The sequence below is a fragment of the Nesoenas mayeri genome, assembly GCF_963082525.1.
Source record: "Nesoenas mayeri genome assembly, chromosome: 4".
Taxonomy (NCBI): domain Eukaryota; kingdom Metazoa; phylum Chordata; class Aves; order Columbiformes; family Columbidae; genus Nesoenas; species Nesoenas mayeri.
Window position 1 is genome coordinate 19,366,205 of NC_137540.1, and position 25,451 is coordinate 19,391,655.

At 41.3% G+C, this 25,451-nt stretch overlaps 1 protein-coding gene across 1 annotated transcript in view; it reads right to left on the reverse strand.

The window, feature by feature from the left end:
- Window positions 1-2,209: 2,209 nt before the first annotated feature.
- Window positions 2,210-25,451, reverse strand: part of RNF150 (ring finger protein 150) — a gene marked incomplete at both ends in the record, with an annotated part of 114,883 nt that continues 91,641 nt past the window's right edge. The window contains one exon of the mRNA XM_080343435.1: window positions 2,210-2,328. Coding sequence (XP_080199561.1) covers window positions 2,210-2,328 — 119 coding nt within the window. The remainder of the gene's footprint in view (window positions 2,329-25,451) is intronic.

Genomic DNA, 25,451 nt, shown 5'->3' on the forward strand with positions numbered 1-25,451 from the left:
TGTAAGCACCACTTAAATCCCATTTCAGCATTATTTCCAGAGCCAAAGAGGAACTGACGTGATGCCTTGTGCAAAGTCTCTTGTGTGGGGCTGAATTTCAGCTTTGCTTCTCTTGACACTGTGGGCCTTTCCCATAGCAGTAAGGAATAGAGAAGACATAAAGAACAAGGAAAATACAATTACAGAACCACCAATATCAGCAAGACTGACCTAGCTGCGCCCTCCGGAAAGATTTCTAACTTTCTTTTTAAAACAAGCAGGTTTCCAGCTGCCTGCATCTCGTTAATTAAAAGAAGACGTCCTTTTGAATGGCTTGTAAAATGTAACAGTGCTTTTCCAGATCATGGTTTTGAAGGATTATTAGGCTAGGATCCTTTGCCTCAAAGTTACCCTGCATAAAAAGAATTCAGCTATAAATCGAATCAAGTTCTAACTGAACTGAAAAGAATGAAGTACAATTTTTCTTTCTTCCTGTATTTAACCAGCAAGTTGCCCAAAAGTTTAGGGATAATTCTAAACATATTTGTTTCCAAGTAAGACCTGACAAACCGAATTTTGGCTGGTACTTGGTTTCCACAGCTAACAAGTAAACCCACAAGGAGATTAAATGCAGCAAGGACCCTAATAGTTGCATTCTGAGATGCTGCTGTGACACCATCAAGTCCAAATGTTTGACCTCTCTGTGAAATTTCAATGCGAGTTTTTGAGTCTATGGACTTACTCAGGATGCAGCAATGTGATTCAAATCATCTGACTGTCAACAGAAACCATGTACTCTTGTATAACAGTAAGCTAAAAATGCTTCTTCACAGTTGAGTATGTTGACTGAAAAATGAAATCTTAAGATGAACAAGTAATGACAAGCTGTTCTCTGGAAAGCACAGTCCAGGAGAAACTAAATAATAATCACAGGTCATTATTATTTAGGTGTTTTGATTTATGTTACTTGTGTTTATTTCCAAATCTTCCTGCCCCAAATATTTTGGTAGATCTCTTTATATACAAATTGCAAGTATTCCATTATGCTTGCCACAATGTTAAACCACCCGAACTCTTGTGTTTGACAAGGAGGCAAAAACCACCACCAAAAAATAAGTGAAACACACTAAGAACAAAACCAAAACAAAAGAGGAAGTAAACATTTTAACCAGATGCCTCCTGCTTCATTAGCAATTTCTGACACTGACAGCAGCATCTCCAAACCCTTTCTGAGAACATTCCTGGAACCCTTCTAATGCACAGCTGTTAACAAGCAGCCTCTGGAAACCTCTGAGACACTCCTTTAGCCTACTGGTCAGATTTTGTTCTGTAAAATTAAGAAAGACATGATGTTATACTAGATCATCTTTTCCAGATACTGAATTGTGACTTTAAGGAAGGCTGTTAATGCACTGGCAACTGCTAAGAGCAAAAAATATAGCAAAGGACTACAAGGACGGAGTGAAGCTTTAAGGTTTTCTTTCTCTCCTTCACACTGTACAACACTTGGCTAGAACAGAGCTCTAAGTAAAATCCAACATAACACAGTTTTAACCCAAATCTTAGCAATCTCTTAATTCAGAGCTCTCTTACAAACAAAGGCCCACCATTTCCAAGGCTTCCACTTAATTAAAGCAGGCTTCACATTAATGCAGGGTGCTGTTGCACCATCCTTCTGAAGCCATGTGTACTTCATGGAGAAACAACAAGGCAATGATAAATCCTGGAGTCAGATCATGAAGTGACCAGTGAATGAGAATTCAGATTTCTGGATTGAACTCTTGAAAAAGCTGGGGTCAGTCAACAAAAAAAGTGTCCATCCATAACAAATTATAAACAAACAAACAAACATAACAAACACGTATCTTCTCAAAAAAAAAAAAAAAAAAAGGAAACAAAAATCCGATCGAACAAGTGTAGAAAACACTCAAGCTGTCATTTCAGTTGCGTATTTACGAGCCACTGAAGAGTTACATGACTGCTCTCAAGCACGTGCGTTACCTGGAAGCATCCAACTCCCATGTGAACAAAATGAACGTATGCAGATGATGAAACCGCATCCAGGCAGACACAACTGTTGCTATTGCTTTTCGTGACCATCCCAGAATGGAGTGTGCAGGGGTGACAGTGCTCTGGAGGCGTGTGCATGACTGGTCCAAATCCTAGAAAGCTGATTCAGTCCCTCCCTGTGGCCCACCCCGTAGTTTAGTGTCAGATCTCTGTTTGTATTTCAAGACTTCACCTCTTCACAGTCTTGATCAGTGGAAAGCTCCACATCGGACAGTCCAACCTCCATTGCCATAATCAATGAAATATCTGAATCACTGCTGACTGCTGGCTCCTGTTCATCTGTGGGGGTAGAAAAGAGAAGAAAACGGCATTATGGTCATATCACTCTGTCAACATATTACTATTTTTTAGTTCTGCAGACAGGACTCAAAGGTAGATCCAGGTTTCTCCACCACTGAGGTCATGCTTAGATTTCAAACTTCACTCTTATTCAGTCTCTGCCTAAAGCACTTCAAAATCATCAGAAAGTTCAAGCCATCAGTAGCAAGAAACATGATAACAAGGAGCCTGGATGAGTAGCACTTTCGTCTCCTCCTCATCCTCCCAGGGCTCTCTGTCCAGGCCTTTCATCTCCATGAGCTTTCTCCCACTGCCTGGGCACTTCCCTCCCTGTCCCTTTTCACTTCTCCAGCTTGGCATCATCCTACACTCTCCACCAACGGCAGCAAGCTAAGGACAAAGTCACAGGCACATGGTGGAGCTGGTTGGACACCAAGAAAACATTTCTAACAGACAGAATATTTGTCGGTGGAGACTTTTAAGAGGGCTCTTGGCTAATGTCTGGAAGGAGCAACACAGGTGGTGTTAGTTCTGCCCAGGACTCAGGACCAGGCTACCTGCCTTCTCAGGTACCTTCTCTCATCCTTTTCAACCTCTTTTCTATTGACCCTTTCCTCTGAATGTTCCTTCTGGCAGGTTCCCGATCTAGGCTGGAGGGATCTACTTTAATCCAGCAGGATCCCACATACAGTAAAAGTCAGATTATTGACTTTCACCAAACAGCAATACCCATCAAAACTAAAAGCACAGGAGGAATAACTTATTTTTGTTTTGATTCCACAGCACTTACTATACATGTATTTAGTAGCAGATAAAGCCAAAAGATTTTAATGGACTAAAAGCTAATTTTATTTTAAGAACAATCAGGAGAAGCAAAGCACACTGGATCTCTAGGGAGATTTTTCAAAGGCACAACAACCCCACAGGTGGCCCAGTCCCTGAGAGGAAAAGTTGATGGTTCGTATTTTCCAGTGGTTTAATTACAATGACGTTATTTCTATTGTAACAATACAAGCATTTAAATGTGTGGCAGTTTTTCCTTTACATATTTTATTTTTCAGACAATAGAAGCAGAGCTCGATTGATACTAAAAAGTCTACAAGTTGAATGTCTAAGAATTAATAAATAAGAAACATTACAAAGGAGCCAGGAAAATAATAAGTCCTCGCAGTTTAATTATTCAGTTGTATCTAAGTGAGCACAATTAGTCTCCTCTCAATAACTGCATGATTTTTAAATCTGTTTTGGAGAAAAAACACGTATTTACTTGTGCTGGGGTTAGAACTCATATTCTGCGGGGAAAGCTTCAGTAGAACCTGCATTAGTCAAACTGAAAAAGCCAGTGCTTTCCTTTACAACCCTTCTGAATTTTCACCCTGGATTATTTTTATACTTTCCTGATTGCAAGATAAATAATTAATGCACACAACCTCTTTATATCTGTGTATTTTTTTCCCTATCAATATGGCAGTAGTAAAACATTTCAAGGCATTGCTTCTGACTAGAAATGTTTCCACTGGAGGTGGAGGAAGTACTTACCAACAGAGTGAGATTTCATGCAGACTTCAGTGGGCTTCAATTACATGATTACATATTAGGTGAACTGCTAGATCCAGGAGTACCAAAGTGCAACACATGTACCCCAAGCTCTAAAGCATCATCTGTAGTGGTAACAGCTCCCCGAGCCAGAACGCTGTGGTTCCAGACCACAGGATCATTCCTCTGTAACTAATAGGATTCTTAACAACAATGGCAGTGATGGTCTAAACACTGACCTAAGAGCAAGTTTACATTTACATGACAGAGTTCCAGAGGTTTACCCATATTTCTCCAGAGAGAAAGGTGATTTTCGCCGGAGCTGGCTGTGCAGGACAGAACTGCTCCAGTGGTGACAGCCACATGCACGCTGAAGAGCCAGGATGAGCTGCCAACACCTAATGTCAGACTGTCAAATGAGAAGTGTTTCTGGTGCTGAAATGTTATTTCAAGATTGTTGTTTCTTCCAGGGCTGCACAGCAGAGAAAAATATCTCAACTGAGTTCAAGACAGGCAGGTAGAACAGAAACAGGTCTACAGCGCAGCTACCAGCTTTCTAACCTGTCTATGTACAGGAGCACCCACTTTCCAAAATAGCAAACTTGAGATTTACATTAAAAATTCTATGTAATACTCAAATTCTCCAATCTTAATCTTTCCAAACTATGGGCTTTATAGGTTGCCTTCTTTGGGACTGAAGTGCAGGTCAGTTAGAACAACAAACAAAGGATCCTAAAAATGCCCATGCCCTGGCATTGCTTTTCCAGTGCTGCAAGAGTGCCTAGAAATGTGACTACTCCACCTTCCCTGCTTGCTAAGAGCACAGAGGTTCAAAGTCCTAGAGCTACAGCCTGCTGCTTCAGCAGAGCAGGGAGAAAAACTCAGACACCACCAGCCTTGCACCTTCTCCTTCAGGGATGGGGTCAGCAGTGACATTTCTTTGGAAGATGCAGACAACACGAGGAAATTAATGCATCCCCTCAGCGTTACGTGCTTGCTTTTGTGCACAGGAGTCCTGCTACTGACCCCGACACGCACAGGACGAAACTTGGGAAGGCTGCAGAAGTTATAGCAGACAGGGATCAGCTGTCGGTAGCTCTGGGTGCCAACCTGGCTGTAAGGGCTACAAATGGCCTCACCATGGCTCCCCCACACAACACAGCCTTTCTAGACTGTGTGGCTTTTGTTTTATTTTATTTTAATTTTTTTTTGGCCGGCTGCTCAATAACGTGAGCCAGCACAGTTAGTGACATTCGTCAAAGGTAAACAAACCTCAACTAAGCTGCAAGTGCCAGGAACTCAGCCTGCATTTTGCATCCCTGGTTTTTAGATCCTCTTTACAATTACAAAGCTTATACAATCACGCAGCTTCTCCAGAAGATGCCTGATTCACTCTCAAGAACTTTAATGAGCTTTTTGAAAGTTTGAGACAGTTGGTGTTTTTCTTAAAGCCCTGAAGTCAGGTGAGGATCTCAACTTTCAGTGAAGATCTCAGCTTTCACTTAAAAATGAATGAATCTTAAGAAGTAAAAAGAAATAAGGAGTTTTTAAAAATATCCTTAATTTTTAGACAGATTTTATTTTGGAATATCTGACTTGTGATTTTAAATGTTTGAGATTGGCAATCCTGCCTAGCAGCAAACACTGTAATACTGCCACCATGTTTTATAGCATTTCATGCCACAGGCATAAAGAGCTTTTGCTTAATGAAGCAAAAGGCACATCCCAAGCTGCTTTTCAGTGCGAGTGCTAGTGTCTACAGCAGGCAACCATAGACCTCAGTGCCACATTCCTCTCATGTCAGCGAAATGCAATACACCCCGGCACGCTGCCTACTTCCAGACAGACTTTTTCCACTCATATTCCCTGACACACATTCGTTTGAGAGGGTGCAATAAAACAAACTCCTTCTCTAGGCAATATTACTCTCATTTTAATTATGTTAATGCAGGAAGAATATCACTAGGTAGATACAGAACTGCCCTACATAATAGTGGTACAGCCTCATTGCAAAGTTCATTAAGGGGTGTTTATATTTGAGTACAATTGCAAAGGATGAATTAGTTAATTACTCCGGTGTTTTAAAAACAGCAAGACCACATATTAGTAATAGTTATCTACTGCTGCTGCTACTCACAATACTTGAGGAAGACTGTAGCTGTTGTACACTAATAAATATTCCAAAAGGAAAAGGTCAGACAATGGGTTTCTAGGAATTTGATACTGTTTGCAAGAGTCTTGGGAGGTATCTAAGCATTCAAAACTGAGTGAAAAAGTGCATTTACAGAAACACTGATCTGCCATGTGTAGGTAAGCATGCAGCCATGAGCACAAATGGAGATATAGTTGTCATGACCCACTCAAGGATGAGGAACAAACTGATGTAAATGTGGTGGGTTTTGCACTTGCAGAGGCCTCACTCCTGCTCACTCTGTGCTCCTCCCATGGAGGCCACGTCCGTCACTGTGCTTGGACATGGGCTGTGCCATGGGGCTCTCCTAAAATTGTTCCTGCTTGGCCCAGAGCCTGAGATTTCCTTCAAGCTCACAGAGCTGGAAAAGCTGCAGAACCTGATGACTGGGCTAAAAGGTCCATAATCAATTTGCATCCAGGAAATCAGCAGAAAAATAATAATACACTAAAATATCATACAGCAAAAGCTTCTCAGCATTGAATGATTATAAAGTTTGTCTAAGACAACAGACTTTTTACCTTCTCTGGACCTTCAGGTAGGTCTTCATGATTATACCCATTTGTGAGTAGGCAGGGAAGTATTGATTTTTACAAGTTGAATGAGAGCTGCCACCAAGTGTGTAATTCACCTACTTGGAAGTGTAATTAAAGCCAGCGATCCCCTGTTCTTGTGGATTAAAAACACGGGCCACAGCAATAAACTCTTCAGCTGGAAGTCGGTTTCCCTTCTCTCATTTATTATCAGTGGTCTGTGAACTAATTCAGCGTACTCAGTCCTGCTCCACACACAACTGAACGGTTGCACAGAGTGGTGCAGCTGCTAATGGTTTTCTTCATCTCATGGTGGTCACAGGAATCAGAGGGTAAGAAAAACTGCTACTGTGCTACTGACTTAGGTGTAATCTATTTGCCTAGCTATAAAGTTGAGCATTTAGCAGAAGAAACAAGTCTTGTTCTGCACAGATCTTCCGTTCTTGATGGTAGATGCCAAGCTTTGAGGAGAAATGAATAATTATTGATTTCTTCATCTAATTAAATGGTTTGAAAAATTTATCAGTTATTATCCCATCCTTATCTGGCAGAAACTGTACAGCAGACAATGGGACGCTGTCTAAAACCTCATTTTGACAATAAATATACAGCAAAATTCAAACTGATTTCATTATTCATTTTGCATTTTCAGTACTGTGAAATATGCCCTATTTCAGAACTCTTCATCTTCTGAAGATGGAGCTAAGCCAAAATGTGAAATCCCTGGTGACAGGTATGCCCTCAGATCTACATAAATATCTAAAATGTATATGTTAGCATGAACATTATTCTGGTCTGGGACTCACTTCTACTAAACAAATATTGCCCCCAGCCACATTTGTCTAGAAGCATTTTGCTCCAGAAGAAACCAGAAATGTGACCATCTCCTGGAGCTCTGAAGAAGCAAATATACCAAGGGTCATTAGAGGCATTGATGAGAGACCTTTATCAAAACAGATTCTGGTCAGTACGAAGCCACAGTGAACTGCCAACACAAGCAGTGTTATTCAGATTTTTCTTACAGTATTAGAACAACCAGAACACTTCTCATCACGCTTGATTTATGAGAGGTAGAGAAAGACAATGCTAGAGCCCTCTGTTTTTCTTTGTCTGCCAAAGAATGCACTTTATCACTAGAGAGTTTATTGCTGCCTCGCATTGCAGCCTTGCCACAGAATCACTTTGCTGCCTGGAGTCTAAAAGGTGGAGCACAGTACCTCAGATGTCAACTCCTTCCACAACAGCATCAATACATTTTATTTTATTGCTAAGACATTCTTCCTTAAAAAAACCTACTGATTCTTAAAATTATTCTCAATCATCCAGTACTTGTTACGGGATCATTTTATAAGTAAGTCTTAAATTCCTTCCATATCATTTTGATAATCATAATATTTCAGAACAGGACATAAACAACTGAGATAAAACACATGGGGAAAAAATGCCTACAAAATCCCTAATGCAAAAGAAGCAGTGGGAATATGTTTGAGGAGGAAGGGTTATGAAAAACCTGTTACTAACACAGTCCTTTTGTACACAGAGTCTAATAAAATGGATGAAGAAGTCTGGCTGGCTGCAGTTGAGAACAAACTACTGGGGAAATATTTTATTGCTATTCCCCAGCATCAGAGAGACTTTGCTAAGGAGCAAGGGGAAAAAGTACTTGAGCATGGTAACTGTTTTTGGAAGAAAAGGCTAGAGTATTTTCCATAAAGAACAACCCAGAGCTCTGTGAATATACTAAAGGCAATAGGGTTTAATCCAGAGGATAAGGCAGATGACATCTGAAACATACGGCAAAGAATACCCAAACATCAGCACACCAGGAAGAATCAAACGCCATGACCTGGCAAGACTAATTCAAGACAACATTTCAAAAATGTGTTTATCTGGATCAAACCCATAAGTGGTTGAGAGACTTGATAGATAGGCCTGGATATGACTTAAAACACTAGAGTGTCTCCCAAAGCAAACTTGTTTTTTTCTTCTTACTGAGTGAAAAGGCAACAAACTTCCCTTAATCTTTCTTTAGGATTCATATTATGGAAGAACATATAGCACCTCTTTATGGAAAACAGCCAAAGGCATAGTTCCCTGTCTTCAAACATCCTGTTGTACCAAGGGGTAACATCATCATCATTGTTCTAGACATGAGCTACCGAGATGGAGAGTCACGACCCTTCCAGGCATTACGTGATTCTGTGTGCCCAGTTAAGACATTGTAAACCTGATTTTTCATTTCAGCATTAACCTGCATTAGGACATTGCATGCCCTAAGTATATCTTATACTAACTTCAGTGACATCTGTAAGTACTCAGCACTTCTGGAAATCATATCCCAGTATCTCAAGTCAAGCATCGAAAAATGAAAGGGAAATTATTAGCAATAAGATCAGTTTTCTGAAGCCTAAATTTGGAACATGTTGTACTTAAGCAATAAACTTTAATACCAGTTACCTAAGAAGACATTTTGTATTCTGGCAAGACCAATAGACTAATTTTCATAAACAGCATAGAAAGCACCAGCACTCAAATGCTCTCTCCAAAAGAAAGGAAAAAAATAATCTGTCCAAGTAAGGATATATGATATAAAACACATGGAGCTGATAGCAAAAACATCTGCAGAAAGCTGAGCAAAAAGGGAAGAACACATACCAGATGTTATTGCACGGAGGCAGTTGGACCCGATTGTCTGGAAAAGCAAAGCTTTTTTTTTTTTTAAATTTTATATGTCTGTCTGTCTGTCTGTCTATCTGTCTATCTATCTATCTATCTATCTATCTATCTATCTATCTTTAATGAGCATATACTAGCTCCTTGGGATTTTGTCCATGAATCAGAACACAAGGCTTTTGAAATTCACAGCATATATTAACTTCATTTTTAGGAGTCAACACTCTGGAGATCTGTCTTCTCTCTACGAGAGCCTGACTGATATTTTGGGAACTCTTGATCGACTGTCTTAGCGGGAGCTGCCAACCCTCCCTGCCATACAATGAACATGCCTCTGCCAAGTAGAACACAAGGAAACCTAGTACTTTTGCTTTCAGTGTATTTTCCTCTTTCTCCTTACTTTTATGGGTCGTGCTTATCATGTTCCTGCCCCAAGACCAGCAGGGAAACAACTTCTGTGGCCTAGATACTGCTATATAATTCTCTCTTCCTGTGACTAGTCTTTCCTCTCACATATTGGAAACCAAGTCAAAATATGATCAGAAAGATTACCTGAAAAGTCAGTCAATGGAGTCATCACCCTGAGGTCTCTCGCACTGACTCTATGCTCTCATATCAGCTAATCCCCATATTCAAGGTCCTTCACAGTTTATCTGCACATCTGGTCTTATTTGCTAAAATGTATTTTCTTCCATCGTTGAGTGACCACATTTTTCAGGCCCACACTCTGCCCTTGTTTGATTGCCAGACAAGAACCATCCTACACAACAGAGCATCCAGCCTCTTAAACCTTCACAAATCTGCTTTTCCCTTCTCCCTCCAAGCTCTCCCACTACCTGGAAGGGGACAGTGACAGCAGGATGCCACTGCACATCATTCATACCCTTCACCACTGGCCATCCTCAGAACCAAAATACTGCACTGGATGCACCTCTGGTCAGGACAGCGGATTCTTCTGATGCCCATAGTAAGTTTCAGAAATAAATCTGAATGCATTTCATTCAATGTACAGCCTGTTAGAAATGATTACTATTTAGAACATCTAGAATTATTCATGTATTAGATTGAGAATCAGAAAATAAGATCTCCCATAAAAAGGGAAGAGATTCAAAAATACTGAAGTGCAGGATGGTAACTACATGACAGTTTTGATTCTCAAGTACCTTAGTCACCTTTGGTAATACATTTAGTAGTCAAAGATCTTTAATTCAGAAAAAATTTTGCTACTTTTGGTAACATCCTGTCATTTCCTACACCACTCTAAGAATCCTAAGAAACATTAAGTTTTCCATATCATGTTAAACAAAAGTCTAATTCAAATCTTCACCAAATTCACTCACAAAAACGTCTCTTAGGCCCAGACTGAACTAAACTAACTATTACTGTGCAGTCCCAGGCACTGCTACAAACACTCCATAAGCAGGAATTATTCTCTGATCATTTCTGTTATTCTTCCATTTAACTTGTCCGTATGCAGATTAAGTTTCTGACCCAGCTGAAGTATAGTTCTGTGTACCAGCAGCATGAGGGAGCCAAGCAGTGGAAGTCCAGCTCCCCTGTCCTTGCTCACCTTCCTGCCACCCATCCTGAGTCAGCACTGCCATTGCTCTGAGTGGCCAGGAAGTTGATTTAATTAAAAAACAAAAAAGTCTGCAAACTATCTTAGAGACATTTATTTTGCTAGGTTAGCAGGTGAATGAGCTGTCTCAGTCACAAGGCAAGTACTGCAAGCTGTTCCTGGGGTACCGAGATGTTATACATCTAAAATGTCAGGTGTGGCATGGAGACTATTTTTTAAATTTGGTTCTCTTTAACAGCTGCTAAATGACCAGGGCTCCTTGGTGTTACTGCAAAACGAATAGCAATAAGTGATAACATTAAAAATAATCATGCTTCGGCATGTTAGTGGTGTGTAAGGGATATTGCAAGGATTCCTTCAGTCACCAAAGTGTGGACAGACATACACCCTTTGAACAGTCAGCAAACATCTTTAATCACACTGCCAATGATTTAAAAATCTGAAGGGATAGCAGGTACGTGACAAAAGTAGAGTTAAATGCTGTATGTCCTAGCATGGGTTATAAGCTCTATGGCCTATTAGCAGGCTGCCATAGTAGGCTTTTACATCCAAGAAGAATAATCACACAATTTAGCCGTCTGAATCGCAGTTTCCATGGGCTATACTGTTGACTGCTATTGTGACTGAGCTTTCTTATTTATATTTTAAAAACCCATGTCAGCAGTGTGCTCTGCTTCCTGCAAGCCTGAAAGGAGAAGGAAATTACAGCCTGACTCAGACATATAATGCACTAGATGGAACGAGTGAGAGTCTAACGGTAAAAGAAACTTCTGTTCTGTTCTTAAGGAATACACAGAAGAAACATCCTTTCATAGAGTGATTTAGAGATTTACTGGCCAACACCACACAATACTAAACCAGAAGGCTCAAGATAAGCTAGTGGTTTCCAAAACATTTTTCTCTGGTTTGATCATGTTGCAGAGCCCTGACTTCTCCGTGGGGGGCTCCATGGCAGGAGCAGCTGCACAAAGCCACCTGAGATTGCGACTTTTCGAGACTGCACATCCCTGCTGACCCGCCTTGCAGAGAAGCTCTGCTTTGCTCTTGGCCAGAAGAAGTGACAAAAGGGATGCTCAACACACAGGCATCCTCCTTCCCACTGTGGCAACTGAACAGCCCATCCCAGAGCACCTGTGGCTGCACAGTGGTGGAGGCTCAGCAGGGTCTGCTGGCTGGAAATTGTAGCCCATTACTACAGTCTCTGCCCAACGACTTCAGCATGGTTGGACCCTGCAAAGGCACCTAGGACCACAGCCCTCCTGGGAAGCGGGAATGCCACTTCGGGCACCCAGGGGAATGCAAGATGGGGTGTTTGGTGCATGGAAGAGCAACCCACTGAGGGCACACAATGAGATTAGGGCAGGAAAGTGGTCCTGCAGAGCAAGGCTGCTGTAAGAGATCTCAGATTACTGCAGCTTTTCTTCAAGGATGTTAGAAGCTCCTTACTCCTGCTTCAGCTCATGTACAAGGTGGCTACTGGCCAGCAAAAATCTGAAGGGGGGCAATTAATTCTGAGAACTTGTTGTGAAACATAGGGTACTGTGACAAGCAGAAAAGAGACCTGTTTCTGCCTAATCACTATGAATTGCTTCCTCAATTACAAGTACGAACACAGCTGTAACAGAAAACAACAGCTTGCTTTAAAGACAACTCCTGTTAATTTTTGAATGAGGGGGTTGGAAAAGCTCACGGTAGTCTGGCTGAGTTTGGCTGTCATGGCAGCATGTGCACAATTTTCAAATCTGCCTCTTTAAATACCTTCTACGACATAAGCTCTCAAAAAACCCAGGTCACCAGCAAAGCATGGACTTGAAGAATCATACACTGAACTTTGGAGAGCAGTGACAATGAACATCCTTGTGCAAAGAGATCACAAAAATGCCTGTGCATATTTTAGAGGATTTAATGAGAAAATGCACAAGGAGGTGGCTGAAAAGCTCAGCAGTGGTGGAATTACTTGAATAAAGTTCATGTGTATCTTCTCTTCCTCTTGCTCGCACACAGTCCTGCTTTCCTTTCCAATGCTGCTAACCCTGGGCTCCACCAGGGATCTCCAAGACATTTCCAGGACAAAGGGGCAAGTCATTAGCCCAGCCCTTCCTGGGCTCTTGAATTTGGTGCATGTTGCTATAAATTCCTTCCTCACCATGCACATTGGTGATGGTGATGCTTGGCTGAAATTTTATTCCATTAGAAATGTCTATAATAAAAGTTTCACCCAGGGATATCTCCTCATTAGATATAAAAGACATGCACACCACAATGAAACTAAAGGAGAAAAATCTCACTGTGGTGGAGGAACTCGCATATTGGGTATGTCATTTTTACCGCTGTCACTAGCAAAATACAACTTTTAATGGCACAACTTTTACGTTACGGGGAAAACAGTCATCTGTTTTGCTCAGTATAAGGAAACCACATGCCTGAGAAGGGGCCTGGCTCTGTTGCAGCAGCCGCCCCAATGCCTGAAGCAGGGCACAGCTGTGGGACCGCCGTGCCTGCCAAGGCTGAGCACATTAGCGCGGCATTCAGTGGTCATCCATCCACACAGCTTCAGCAGCCTCCGCGCTACCCAAGGGCTGCTCACAAACAACAGACATGTACAGAGACCATAACATTGTGTGTCACAGTTCTCCCCGCCACCTCTGACACCCCGCAGTGAAATCAGTGTCTTGCCTTCCACCAGCCACATGTGGACTTGCAGGATTTGACCATCTCTAGTCTCCTGTCACATGCTCATGTTCCTACAGGACTGTCAGGTACATGCCCCACAAAAAACCTGGGGGACATTTGACACTGGTTAGGTTAAGGATCAATTGTCACAAGTCTGTAAAAACAGGGAATATATGATAGAGGGAGCACAACAACCCAGAAAAAAAAAACGTTCTTGAACTTTACAGGACTGTCTAACCTGATTTAAATTGGACAGCTTAATTATGTACTTTGCCATAGGCCATAGCTATCTACTTACTGTACTTCAAAGATGAATATTGATTTAAGTGTAACTCAGCTGTAGAAAAATCTCAAGATTTAAAAAAAAAAAAGGAGAATCATGGAGTCTCAACCGTACAGCATCTCCGTGACTCTGGAAGATCCCTTGTTTAAAGCAAAGCACATGATTTTCAGTCTCACAAACTCCACTACAATATTCTCCAGACAGGTTTGATGCTCATATTGGAACAAAGTAAGAGCCTGAACAGATTACTACAGCCATACCCTATAGCTATACTACTTCTGCTGTGCTAAGATGGGCACATAGGTAAATAGATATTTTTCAGAATACATGGAGGGGATGGTTCAACTGGTTAGCCAGGCATTTTTTATGTCTACGCAAAACATTTAAGAATTAAAAGAATGATGAATTAAAATAAGAAGATCCAGTTTTCCATACACAAGAAACAACTTCAGCCAGTTATATGTGCATCAGCAATGAAGAAAAATATCACGACAAGCTAAAGTGTTGCCCCTCAATTTCATCAGAGATGCATTAAGTAACGTATTCTACTAATTTGAATCTCCTTCCTACAGGCTTCTTTCAATATTCATACACTTCTCTTTGAGGCCCCTAGGATAATTTAAAAATTCTGCATGGAAGCTTTCTTTAATATCCAGTTTTGCAGAATCTTTACATAAGGAAATTCTACCCTAATTGAAAACAGTGTACATTTACTTTCTGGTGCTCTGTATACAGATGCATTCTTGGTAGGTACTTGTGTCTGATACTCCCTCATATAGACATAGAAAGGACAGTCCTGTCCTTCGCTGAGCACTGGCAAACAGTTAAGATGACTCACTATCAACGGCTGGAGCTACCATAAATGTCTCCTTTAAAATATGTAACCTGAAATGCTTCGCTGTTTTCAGATTTTTCATCTTCTCTATAAGTGACGATGTTCTTTTAAAACAATAGCAAGAAACGGTGTATAGTGCTGAAACAGCGCTTCAAAATAGCCTCAGAACAATTTCTTTAACTGAAGGGAAATTCTCCATGTGTTAAAGAGGGAGCTCTAGGAGACATGCACTGGAAGGGATATCCTGGGTAATTGAGTCTACTCTCCACTACTGTAGTGGCTGCACCATATAATCCATTTCAGATTTGCTAGCAATTAGCATCATTCACTCCACAAGCTCTCCAGCTACTGAGTTCGTCTCTTTGCCAGTGCAGAACTGCAGACAGATGTCAGTTAGAACCTATAATACCTGGTTTTCAAAAGAGCCCTTCATGCAGCAGCAACCCACAGAGATTTTTTTTTCCCCTTACATTCTACGATGACAGATGAGTTCAGCTGCTAACACAACTTTCTCTTAAACCTCACATGCCTATCAAACCTTGCAACATGTTTTACATTCCAGTGTAATTATGCAGTTTTGGAACAGAAATTATTCCAGTTCTGATCTTGCCCTGCAACCTACTCAGTATTTTCACTATACGTAAGATTTTCTACCTATGGTTGTGGTTGATTCTCTGGTTGAGAGCTGAATTTGACCAGGGCCACAAACAGTAATCTCCTTACCAAAATGTGAACTTCTGTACTCAAGATTTCTTCCTAAAATGAGAGCTTCCCACTATTATTTGGATGGTCTGTGTACCAGGAAGGTCCTTGTGTGCCACGGGGCAACCATAAGTAGAATGTTGTGCCACACTGTGGGTCGGCATTTTGCACAGTGTGCAAAGTGACTCAAACTGCTGCTGACATTGATGGATTGGCAGGTGTGACATCATCAGTTCTGGTATAATCTGTGAATCTTGTGTGACTGATTCAGTACTAGCAGGAAGAGCGAAGCAGAGCTATCCAGCCGGAAACAGCCCATAGTTTCCAGCAGGAACATTCGCCAGGACTGCCTGCAAACTTAAGCAAAAAACCTGATTTAATCTGTCTATGCATAGCTGGCTTTATGAGAAATGTGGCTCTTTTCATTACTTTAGAAATCAGACCCTTCACCCCCCCGTAGAGACTGTATTAAAACTTTCTCTTTTTGGTAAAGTAAAACCTCTTAAATGCCCTTTGGTTCTCCTTTACTTTGCCTTCAAAGTTTGCTTAAAGGATTTAACAACATTTTTTATGTAATCAAAAGCATTCTACAGGAAAGAAAAATAAATACATTTAAAACTCATCACAAGCACATGAAATGAGGATTAAAACACAACTAGGAGATACACAGAACCACTGCCTATTTGGAACAGAAATGTCCAAAATATTACTGTTTCTTGCAGAAGGGCTAGTGCATGAGATCAAATTCTAACAAGCTAGGTTGTGCGTATTAATGCACATTCACAGAGAAACACGAGCACAGAACAACAATTCAGAAAAGCATTCATAAAGAAAAAGGTCAACAGTTTCTCTTGTAATGCTGAGAAATTTTAAATCAACTGATGCCAATTTCCATTTAATTGGAACATTTCTTTGACAGTGCTGCAAGAGTTTGACACTTTTGGTTTTCCCATTAAAATATAAATCTTTAATCTGCCAGGCCAGGCCTGCTACATTAGAATCTTGAATGAAAATATATTTATAAAAATGCCTTACATAAAGAAGAAAAAAAAAAAAAAATCAGCCTTTACAAAAACTGAGACCAAACTAACAAGCATTGAGTTAAAGATTTTAAATTAATTTAATATGAGACTTCTTCTGATCCCATCTCCTTCCTGCCTGTCTCTCTTTCTGCCCAAAATGAGCCTTTGCAAAAAAGAACACAGCACAGATTTACTTGACCTCATTCCTCGACCTGAGATGGTAAACAAATGGTTTTATCTCCCCAGCCACAAGCAAGGGTGCAAGAATGGTCCCTGCTTATCTGACTAGTTCCTTTTGCTTTCCTTGCACGTGGGTCACACAAGTAACATCACAAAAAGGTGAGCTCCATTTATTTGCTTATGAAATGTTTGATGTGACAATTAAAACCCAGAGAGAGGGAACCAGGACAGTAAGCAGCAAGACTAAGCCAAAAGACAGAACTCAACCTTACCTAAAGGCCACTAAAGGTGCCTGAAGGGCACCTTGGTCCTAGGACTCAGGAGAATTTCTCACTGGCCAAGTGCCCTTGAAGGCCTGGAACCGGCTGGTAGGCAACCCAGTAGGGACATGAATAGAAACTGGCCTTAGGCCATATAAATCTAGCATTTCCTTTCAGATAAGCTTGGAGTCACAATCTAGTTTCACGTGAACAACTTCTGGCATCAGAAAACCCCCTCCAAGCTGTTGCTTTTAAACAGGGACTCTTGCTGAAACACTCACAAGAACATGACAAAGACCAAGACACCCGTTTTCAGAGTTTCCTCCTGGACCAGTGTGGGGGAAAGGTCAACTAAAGTTTCAACAAATTGCAGCTGGAATTTAACAGAAAACACGTTCATTAGGTCACTTGGACACCACCACTACCATCAAGACTTCCCTAACGCTCTACAAGTGAATCTAAAATTGGTACAGAGTAAATTTCAAACAGTGTTTGCATTAAAACACATTTTGTCTCTGTTTCAGTCTTTTAAGTGAATATATACATATGCCTGTTCCACCTTTTTTTGAGTTCAGAGAGGCAGAAGAAAGAGGTATTGCCCTATGCACCAATATGTACCTGGAAAAGTAAAAATAACAAAAGCTCTCTGAAAACCAACTGTATAACTTCAAAAAATGTAAATGCCTTTGCACTGATTTGTTATTACTTCCCTTGAGATGACTACTGCAAAGTTAGTGTCAAAATTCCATGACATTAATTTTGTTTTAACCCCTTCTGGCTTTCCTTTTCCGTTCAAGTTCTTCAATTTGATCTCCTCTCATTGAAAAGTGGTGGTTTCCAGAAGGTTTCCATGTAGTTCCAGAACAATATTTTGACCTCATGAGCTTTTAGAAAATATTAAAGATTGACATATTATTACACCATTTATATAGTCTGCAAAGAGGGCTTTTAGAAGCTGAATATAAATGTAGAGTCTATTTTCAGTTTTTTACAATGGAAGTGGACTTGCATCTTTCAATCATTATCAGACAAAAACTGGAGGATTCATTTAAAAAAAAAAAAAAAAGTAAAAAAGAGAGAGAAGGAATGAACTACTGCAAACAACAGTAATGGGTTCCACCCTGTGGAATACACAGCCATTACAGTAATTTAACAAGGCACTGTTGAGGTGACAACAATTGAAAATATTATCTTTCTATCATAGCTTTTCTTCCAAACTATTTCCTTACTTCTCCCAGAGCAGGCTGGCAGAGGGTCATTTTTTCTAAAATCTCCTACTCTGAGATGTAGTGTTACAGACTGATAGCTTTTCATGCACAGAAAAACAATTTGCTGGTGCCACTACCTCTTCAACAAGCAATTATAAAGAAGTAATAAAGTTTAGCAACATCTCAGTTGAATTCAATATCCCATGCACATGGAGCAAAATCTGAAGCAAGGTTTGTCATATTTATCTAAAACAAACCTATACTCCTTCAGTTTAAGCCCTTATCCCTTGTTCTATCACAGAATCACAGAATGTCAGGGATTGGAAGGGACCTCAAAAGATCATCTAGTCCAATCCCCCTGCCGGAGCAGGAACACTTAGATGAGGTTACACAGGAATGTGTCCAGGCGGGTTTGGAATGTCTCCAGAGAAGGAGACTCCACAACCCCCCTGGGCAGCCTGTTCCAGGGCTCTGTCACCCTCACTGAGAAGAAATTTCTTCTCAAATTTAAGTGGAACCTCTTGTGTTCCAGTTTGAACCCATTACTCCTTCTCCTACTCTTGGTTGTCACTGAGAAGAGCCTGGCTCCATCCTCGTGACACTCACCCTTTATATATCTGTAAACATTAATGAGGTCACCCCTCAGTCTCCTCTTCTCCAAGCTAAAGAGACCCAGCTCCCTCAGCCTTTCCTCATAAGGGAGATGCTCCATTCCCTTAATCATCTTTGTTGCCCTGCACTGGACTCTCTCCAGCAGTTCCCTGTTCTTCTTGAATTGAGGGACACTACATGCCCTTGTAAAAAGTCCCTCTCCAGCTTTCTTCTAGGTCCTCTTTAGGTACTGGAAGGCTTCTATAAGGTCTCCCCGGAGCCTTCTCTTCTCTTATGAGAATAATGGCAGCAACCAGCAGGACTGACCCTGGAATCCTGCCTTTCATCTGCCTGGCCGGCTAGAGGGCTGTTGCTCAGTCTTCTTCACTCTTACTTTCACCAATTCCGGTGCTGATCCAAGCTGGTTCCTTGTGTCTCCCATTTGTCTTTGTTCTTGAATTGGTCAGAAAAAGATTCAGTATCATGGTAGCACATTGTATCTTAAATAGCACTTGCTGATGATTTCAGTGGAGGCTTTTGTGTAAAAACTGATGAGAATAAAAACTCCACAGACATTAGAGATGTGAGAATAAGTCCTAAATAATCAAGCAGATTAAATACAAGATGCTGAACATCTCTTGCAAGGCAAGGCTTTCAATCTCAGGTTTAAATCAAGGAGATCAGCTAGTATTAAGTCATCCGGTCTCCTCGCAGTTCAGACGTGTATTTTACTCTACATTGTTTGTTCATTTTGCTTTAAAAGTTTTCTTGTTCAATGTCTTATCTAGCTGTCTGCTTAAGACAATCAAGTATAAATAAACATATAAGCTGTGTTATCACTGATCCCAGTCCTCAGATCCCCCTTTCTCCTGCACACGTGCAATGCACATCCAGAGCAACTGGGAGTGATGTCCTTGTGTGCCATTGCAGTTTTTATGATGGCACTTTTCCTTGCTGACTGTCATCATAACACATAATAAAACCCTTATGTCTCTCGTATTCACTGACCATTAATAAAATGCCTGTATACTCAGATATGAGCATTCAAATGAGATGTGAAACATCATGCTTGCTTTGCCTATTTGTTTATCCTGATTTCTGGGCAAAACAGACAGCTGTGTAGGGTCTAGTTGTGCTTGAGATAGCGTGCTTGCTTTTGGCAATAGTGTTGTGAAAGCTGGCTTATATGTTCATCTATTGTGCTCTGCATTTCTTTCCTCCTGTTGTATTGGTTAGCTTCTGCTTTGGGCTCACAAAGTAGCTGCACAACAGAAAGGCAACATGGAGGCAGAGCAAGTAATCTGGGACAAAGAGGGGAAACCTGGTAACTGAAACAGCGTTTAAATGTAGAGACCGACTTATAAACGGAGCTTCCACTACTGAAGGAGAACATTTTCCTCTAAATCTCTACCTAGAGTCAATTATTAATAAAGTTTCTTAAGATCTGCAGTCTTTTTGGCGCCTGAGGTTAGGCCAGACTACCGCATGTACCTACCATGATCTCTGACTGGGCCAGGGACACGGCTCAGTGTGTCTGCAGGGAAGAATGGAGATTTGGTAACTGATAGTTTCATCCTTGCTCCGTACACAATGTCAATGTACACAGCAGATGTGAAATAGAAAATAAGAAAAACTAGACTTTAAATTTGCTCCTTGTTTAATGGCATTTTTGTACATCTCTTTTTGTAATTTGCTGTACGGAAACACTTTGTCTGTATTTCACATCTTAACATATGGAAAGAAAGAGGAGTTTTATAAGAGGAAAACTCCACTGTCCATTTACAGAGCCTGACAGGAGTATTGTAGGTGTCTGTAATAACCCGGAGCACATTTTTAGTGCCAGTTAAGTTTAACTTGGTGACTCTTTCAAACCACTGCTGGCCTTCTAAACGACCAATAATGCTATGCTGGCACTAGTATGAGTCTCAAAACAAATCCAGGACCTCAGCTCACTGGAATTTTCAGTCCATGATAACTATTTAGTGCAACATCCGCACAAGCTTTTAATAGAGCCATCAGGACTTATGTCATACTCCAGGCACATGGGACTCAATCTGCTCAGTCTTTAACTAGGTCCCATCAGTATTCTGTCTCCAGAACAGTGTTAGGTGCTAATGCAAGTGTTAATAACTTTCCGTGTTAACTACTGTCTAGGGGATTTTTCCAGCCTTTCCACCCCCTTTACTTTCTGCCTAAAAAAAACCCCATTAACAGCAAGGAGGAACAATCAAGTGGTTGCAAGACAACAGATTCTTATCATGCACTTTCATCCACTTCCAAGGGCTAATTATTCTTCACAAAGACATTTTAGACACTCACAGATCAAAATAATTACTTGAGAAGTTATATTAATAGATTTAATGAAGAGCTATCAAAGAAACTTGAAAGTGTCCTAACAGTCATGATGAGCTACACGTTGGCAGCATTTTATGGAAAGAACAAAATGAGAGGCAGAAAAGGAACTGCTGGTATTCTCTAGACTGCCCACACTGCTGTACAGCCCACCAAACTGGGTTGACTTTGCAGGTGATATGACACCTTGGAGCAAAGTTTGTGGTTTTTCCTACTAAAACTACTGCCCATGTTTGCAGTAGAATTATTTACGGATCTTCCTCTAACTATAGAGACAGTGCTGGTGGGATTTCTGAGGCCCTATGCTGTGTGATGAGATATCCCACTGAAAGGAATATAAAAGCTTGTCTAAACTGAAAAAAACAGAAGTATTTACCAACAGAGATCAAAGACTCAGGCAGTCCACATTATCTACTGCAGAAATTAACAAGTGCCACATGGGTTGAGGGAGATGAATGACCACGGACGTTATAAAACATGAAAAAAATTCATAACTACTTTTTTTCCTTGCAAGTGTCACCATACAACCTTTAAAATATTTAGATGCTTCTCTCCCAGTGAACTACTTTTTTTGTAATGATATCATTCAATTCGCTCTGAGTCTGAAACAAAGACTATCGCAATGTCCTCCTCAAATTCCCAATCTATCTTCTGCTCCTCCAAAGCTGGTCTAGCTCAGAGCTTCTTCTAGCTCAGATCTTAGCCAAGTACGGCTCACACTCGCATCATCTGTAGAGCAGGAAATTCCACCTGTGCTGGAATTTCCAAAGGTGTTAGCATTTTGCATAACTCACTACTAAAAAACAGGCAATGCAGATTGCTATGATGCGTTATTGTGAAAAAAGATCCTTAGCTAATCTTCTTTCATACACCCTGGAGAGCTGAAAAGTAAGAGTCAAAGCAGGAAACTCAGCTGAGACGAACTCTAATGTATTTCACCTGATTTTTTCACCCTCCCCTCCCCCCTTTTATTTTCCAACTCTAGTTTTTCAATGTTTCCATCCATCCACCCATCCATTTTCAGCAACTTATTACGGAAATAGCACATTACAAGATACTGTCCCAGGATGCTGCATAAAATCACACCACAAAAAGCCGACAATTGCTGGTCCATTTTTAAGTGTTCAGTGCTACTATGCAGGAGACGCTTGGTTTAGTAAGGTATTCTAGGGATGAACCCCCACATGAAGTCCCATCCAAATGTTTACAGTACAACACGTCACCAAGGGTCCCATAGAAGACATTATCTATTCAGGTCCATGGGGAGAAAAAGGGAGGGAGACGAGGGGAAATGTCTGCTGAGCACGCACACTGAAATAAAAAGAAAAGCACTGGCTGAGTTCCAGAAATGAAAATGTGGCCCCACTGAAGTAGGTGGGAGCTTTGCCACCAGATTTCAATGGAGACAGAATTGCACCCGATGTGAACAGCACTCTGGAAATATCCTCCCTCCAGACACACTGCGGGAGCTCTTCTGACTCTAAATGCTCACTGGAAACACAGACAGGGAAATCAAACCCATAACAAGAAAACAATACCAGAATGATTAATCAACAAACAAAAAGGATGCAACAACAGTTAAGCAAATGCAGAAATGGGTGGAAGGAAAGCAGCAAGTCCTTCACCTCCTGGACCACTGAACTTTGCCAGGAATAAGGAGGGATGTAAGGACTCATGGTGGTGGGTGCAGAGTGCCAAGTCAAGACTGCACTGGAGGTAGCCTGCACAGATTCAATAACATGAGGAAGAAAAATTTCTAGCACAGGTTCAGCCTTGGCGTATGCTCCAGTCACTAACGCTACATGAAGAGGCCAGAAGCTAGCAACTTCAGCAAAGATTCCTAGGAGCAATCAGCATCATCACTTACAAATTCCCAGGCAGGCTAGTTCACAAAAAGGGCACGCTCAGCAAGCTCCGCAGTTGTGTAACTACGAGGGTTATTGAGATGAGAAATACAATGCCTGAATCCAATAAACAAACCCAATGCCTATAAAGCCCCATCTATATGACAGCTATGACCCAGTTATTTAGCCTGCAGTTGCCCTCTGATTCAGTTAGTATCTGTTTTCATACCACAACTATACAGTGGTCCTGGATGTTCCCCTTTTGCTAGCTTAAGAGTTCAGGCTGCCTAAGATGCCAAGTTCTACCTTGCAGACGGCCTGAACACCCCAAATGCACATAAACCAGCTGGAGGAATGAATTTCTATCACTGCTGGATATCAGCCCCCAGCATCCAACCAAAGACCCTTTTGCTCTGCTGCAAAAATGGACAAACAGTTCTGTTTCTGGGAAATATTGCAAATTGTACCACTCTGGATGTGGTGATGACAGCACGTAAACTTGCACACCTGCCACTGACTAATATTCAAGTACTGTTTTCCACTTTGAGATGAGAAATCCAGATGAAGATTCATGTCTCCATATCAGTGATAGGTGCGTGACGACACCTAACCAAGGATCAAAGCAGAGTTCCCTGCGTGACTGTGTGTGACAGGTGCAGTGTAGGCAGGCATGCACCAGGGTTTGGAAGCTCCCTAGGTCCTTTGAGCTTTCCTCAGGACTCCTCTTTCCTCACAAAAAACTGGAAAAGTCTGTGTTTAGCAGTGGGTCCTGAGCTACCCCTGTGACATTGTGAGGCCCACATCCTTTACTGAGCCCAGGCCATCGGCCAGTTTCCCCCACGTGCTCCCTTCTCCCTCTCTGTCTCTCTAATAGCCAGGGAAAAACCCTTTTCAGAGTCCCTCCCCAGACATCACCAGCCTCTCCAGGCAATGGAGATCTCCTGAAGCTCCAGAGCTTGCTGCCACATTACCCGTGTGCCTGGACAGATCACTGGTCTCAGCACAAGTTCCTTGTCCATGCGCTTTGCTGTCAGCCCTCAGGATTGCCCAGTGTTAGTGTCTATTGCTCAATGTAATTTAAAGCAAGCGGAAAAATGGAGGGACCAATGAAAAAAATAAAGCATCTCTGCAGGCCCTGCAGTACTCTGCCAGCTCAGAGCAAGTTTTTCACCCAGTTACTTAACTGGAAACTTGGAAAATGAAGAACAAATGTGTTTGGACTGATACTAATCCTGCAGCAAACTGTGGAAACAAACCTGGAGGGGAAGAGAGTGGCTGCAGAGTTACTGAGTTCTTGTGCTCCCTGGCTGCCTCAACACCATCATTACCCCTGATGACAAACCAGAAGAACTGCTTCTCAATGTGCCAAAATCCTGGGATGAAAAGCACAGACTACCCTAGTGCTGGGCTCTGCACCAGGCTGGCAGCTCTTCTCAGCATGTACCATGCAGCTGTAGGTGTAAACGGCACTTATGGCCTTCCTCCCCAGCTTCAACAGTTGACCTTGGAAAAAGAGGAGGACAAGGATAATTATCTGCCAAGGGAGCTACTTGCTTCTGGAGCGGTAAGAGGGTACAGATGAAACCAACATCTAAGCCTAGTCTTTAGTTACATTGTGGTATCATGAAGTAAAATCTTTCTTTCGTGGTTTACATCAGCCTCAAATGCATTCAAAAACAATTAATGGAAGGCACAAAATAACATCTTGTTTTGAGCAGCTCTTGTTAGCACTGAAGGAGGCTTAAGAAATCTGTACGCCACCGGCTGACACGCTGGCCAGGGATGACAGCAGGGCTTTATAACCTTGCTGCTCACCCCTTGCTGCATGCAGGATTTAAACAGTGAAAGGACCAAACCTGAAATAAGTGCCTAATCCACAAATGGAGAACTTAAAAATCCACTGCTGTGTCAATTATGGCTAAGGTCGCAAGACCAGCGTTTCAAGAAGTTATTTTCTCTGCCATGACTCTGGCTGCAATATGAGAGAAAATGTGATTATCAAATCTCTCCACAGAGTAAGGAGACTAATGTAAAATCATTTCGGCCTAGTTCCTTCATCTCTCTCCTGCCTTTTACACGTCATATTATTACTTGCCTTCTTTTTCACACCCAGGCCCAGACCAGTACTTAGAAATGGTTGAAAAGGTATAATTTTTTTTCCAGGACCTATGGTGGCTCCATAAACAAACCTATATTTTATCACATTCTTCTACCTCCCCTCAAGTACATCTGATGTTTTTCTACAATAGTCTTGCCAATACTAATCCACCAACTGGTATCAAACATGTATGTATTTTCTACTGATCTGCTATTTTACCTAAAAATGAGAATTTTAGACTAGTACAATCCTCATTCAAAACAGCTGACAACATTCTTTTCAAACTGTCAGAAGTAGATTTTCAACAAAGAACATCATTTTTAGGAACAGAGAGGCATGCAGACATTTTGAGAGTTACTGGTTCAAATGTGCTCCTCCCTTAAACAAGTGGGGCACCACAGTGAAAACATGAAAAATTCTCCTTTTTCATACAAATCGGCAGTGTTATTTCACTATACTTAGATTTTCAAGTACAAGAACTCTGACCATCAGTCCTTCTGAAGTGATACATTCAAGTATGAATAAACAACCAGATGAGCTTCTGTTGATGTAAGGAGATAAAG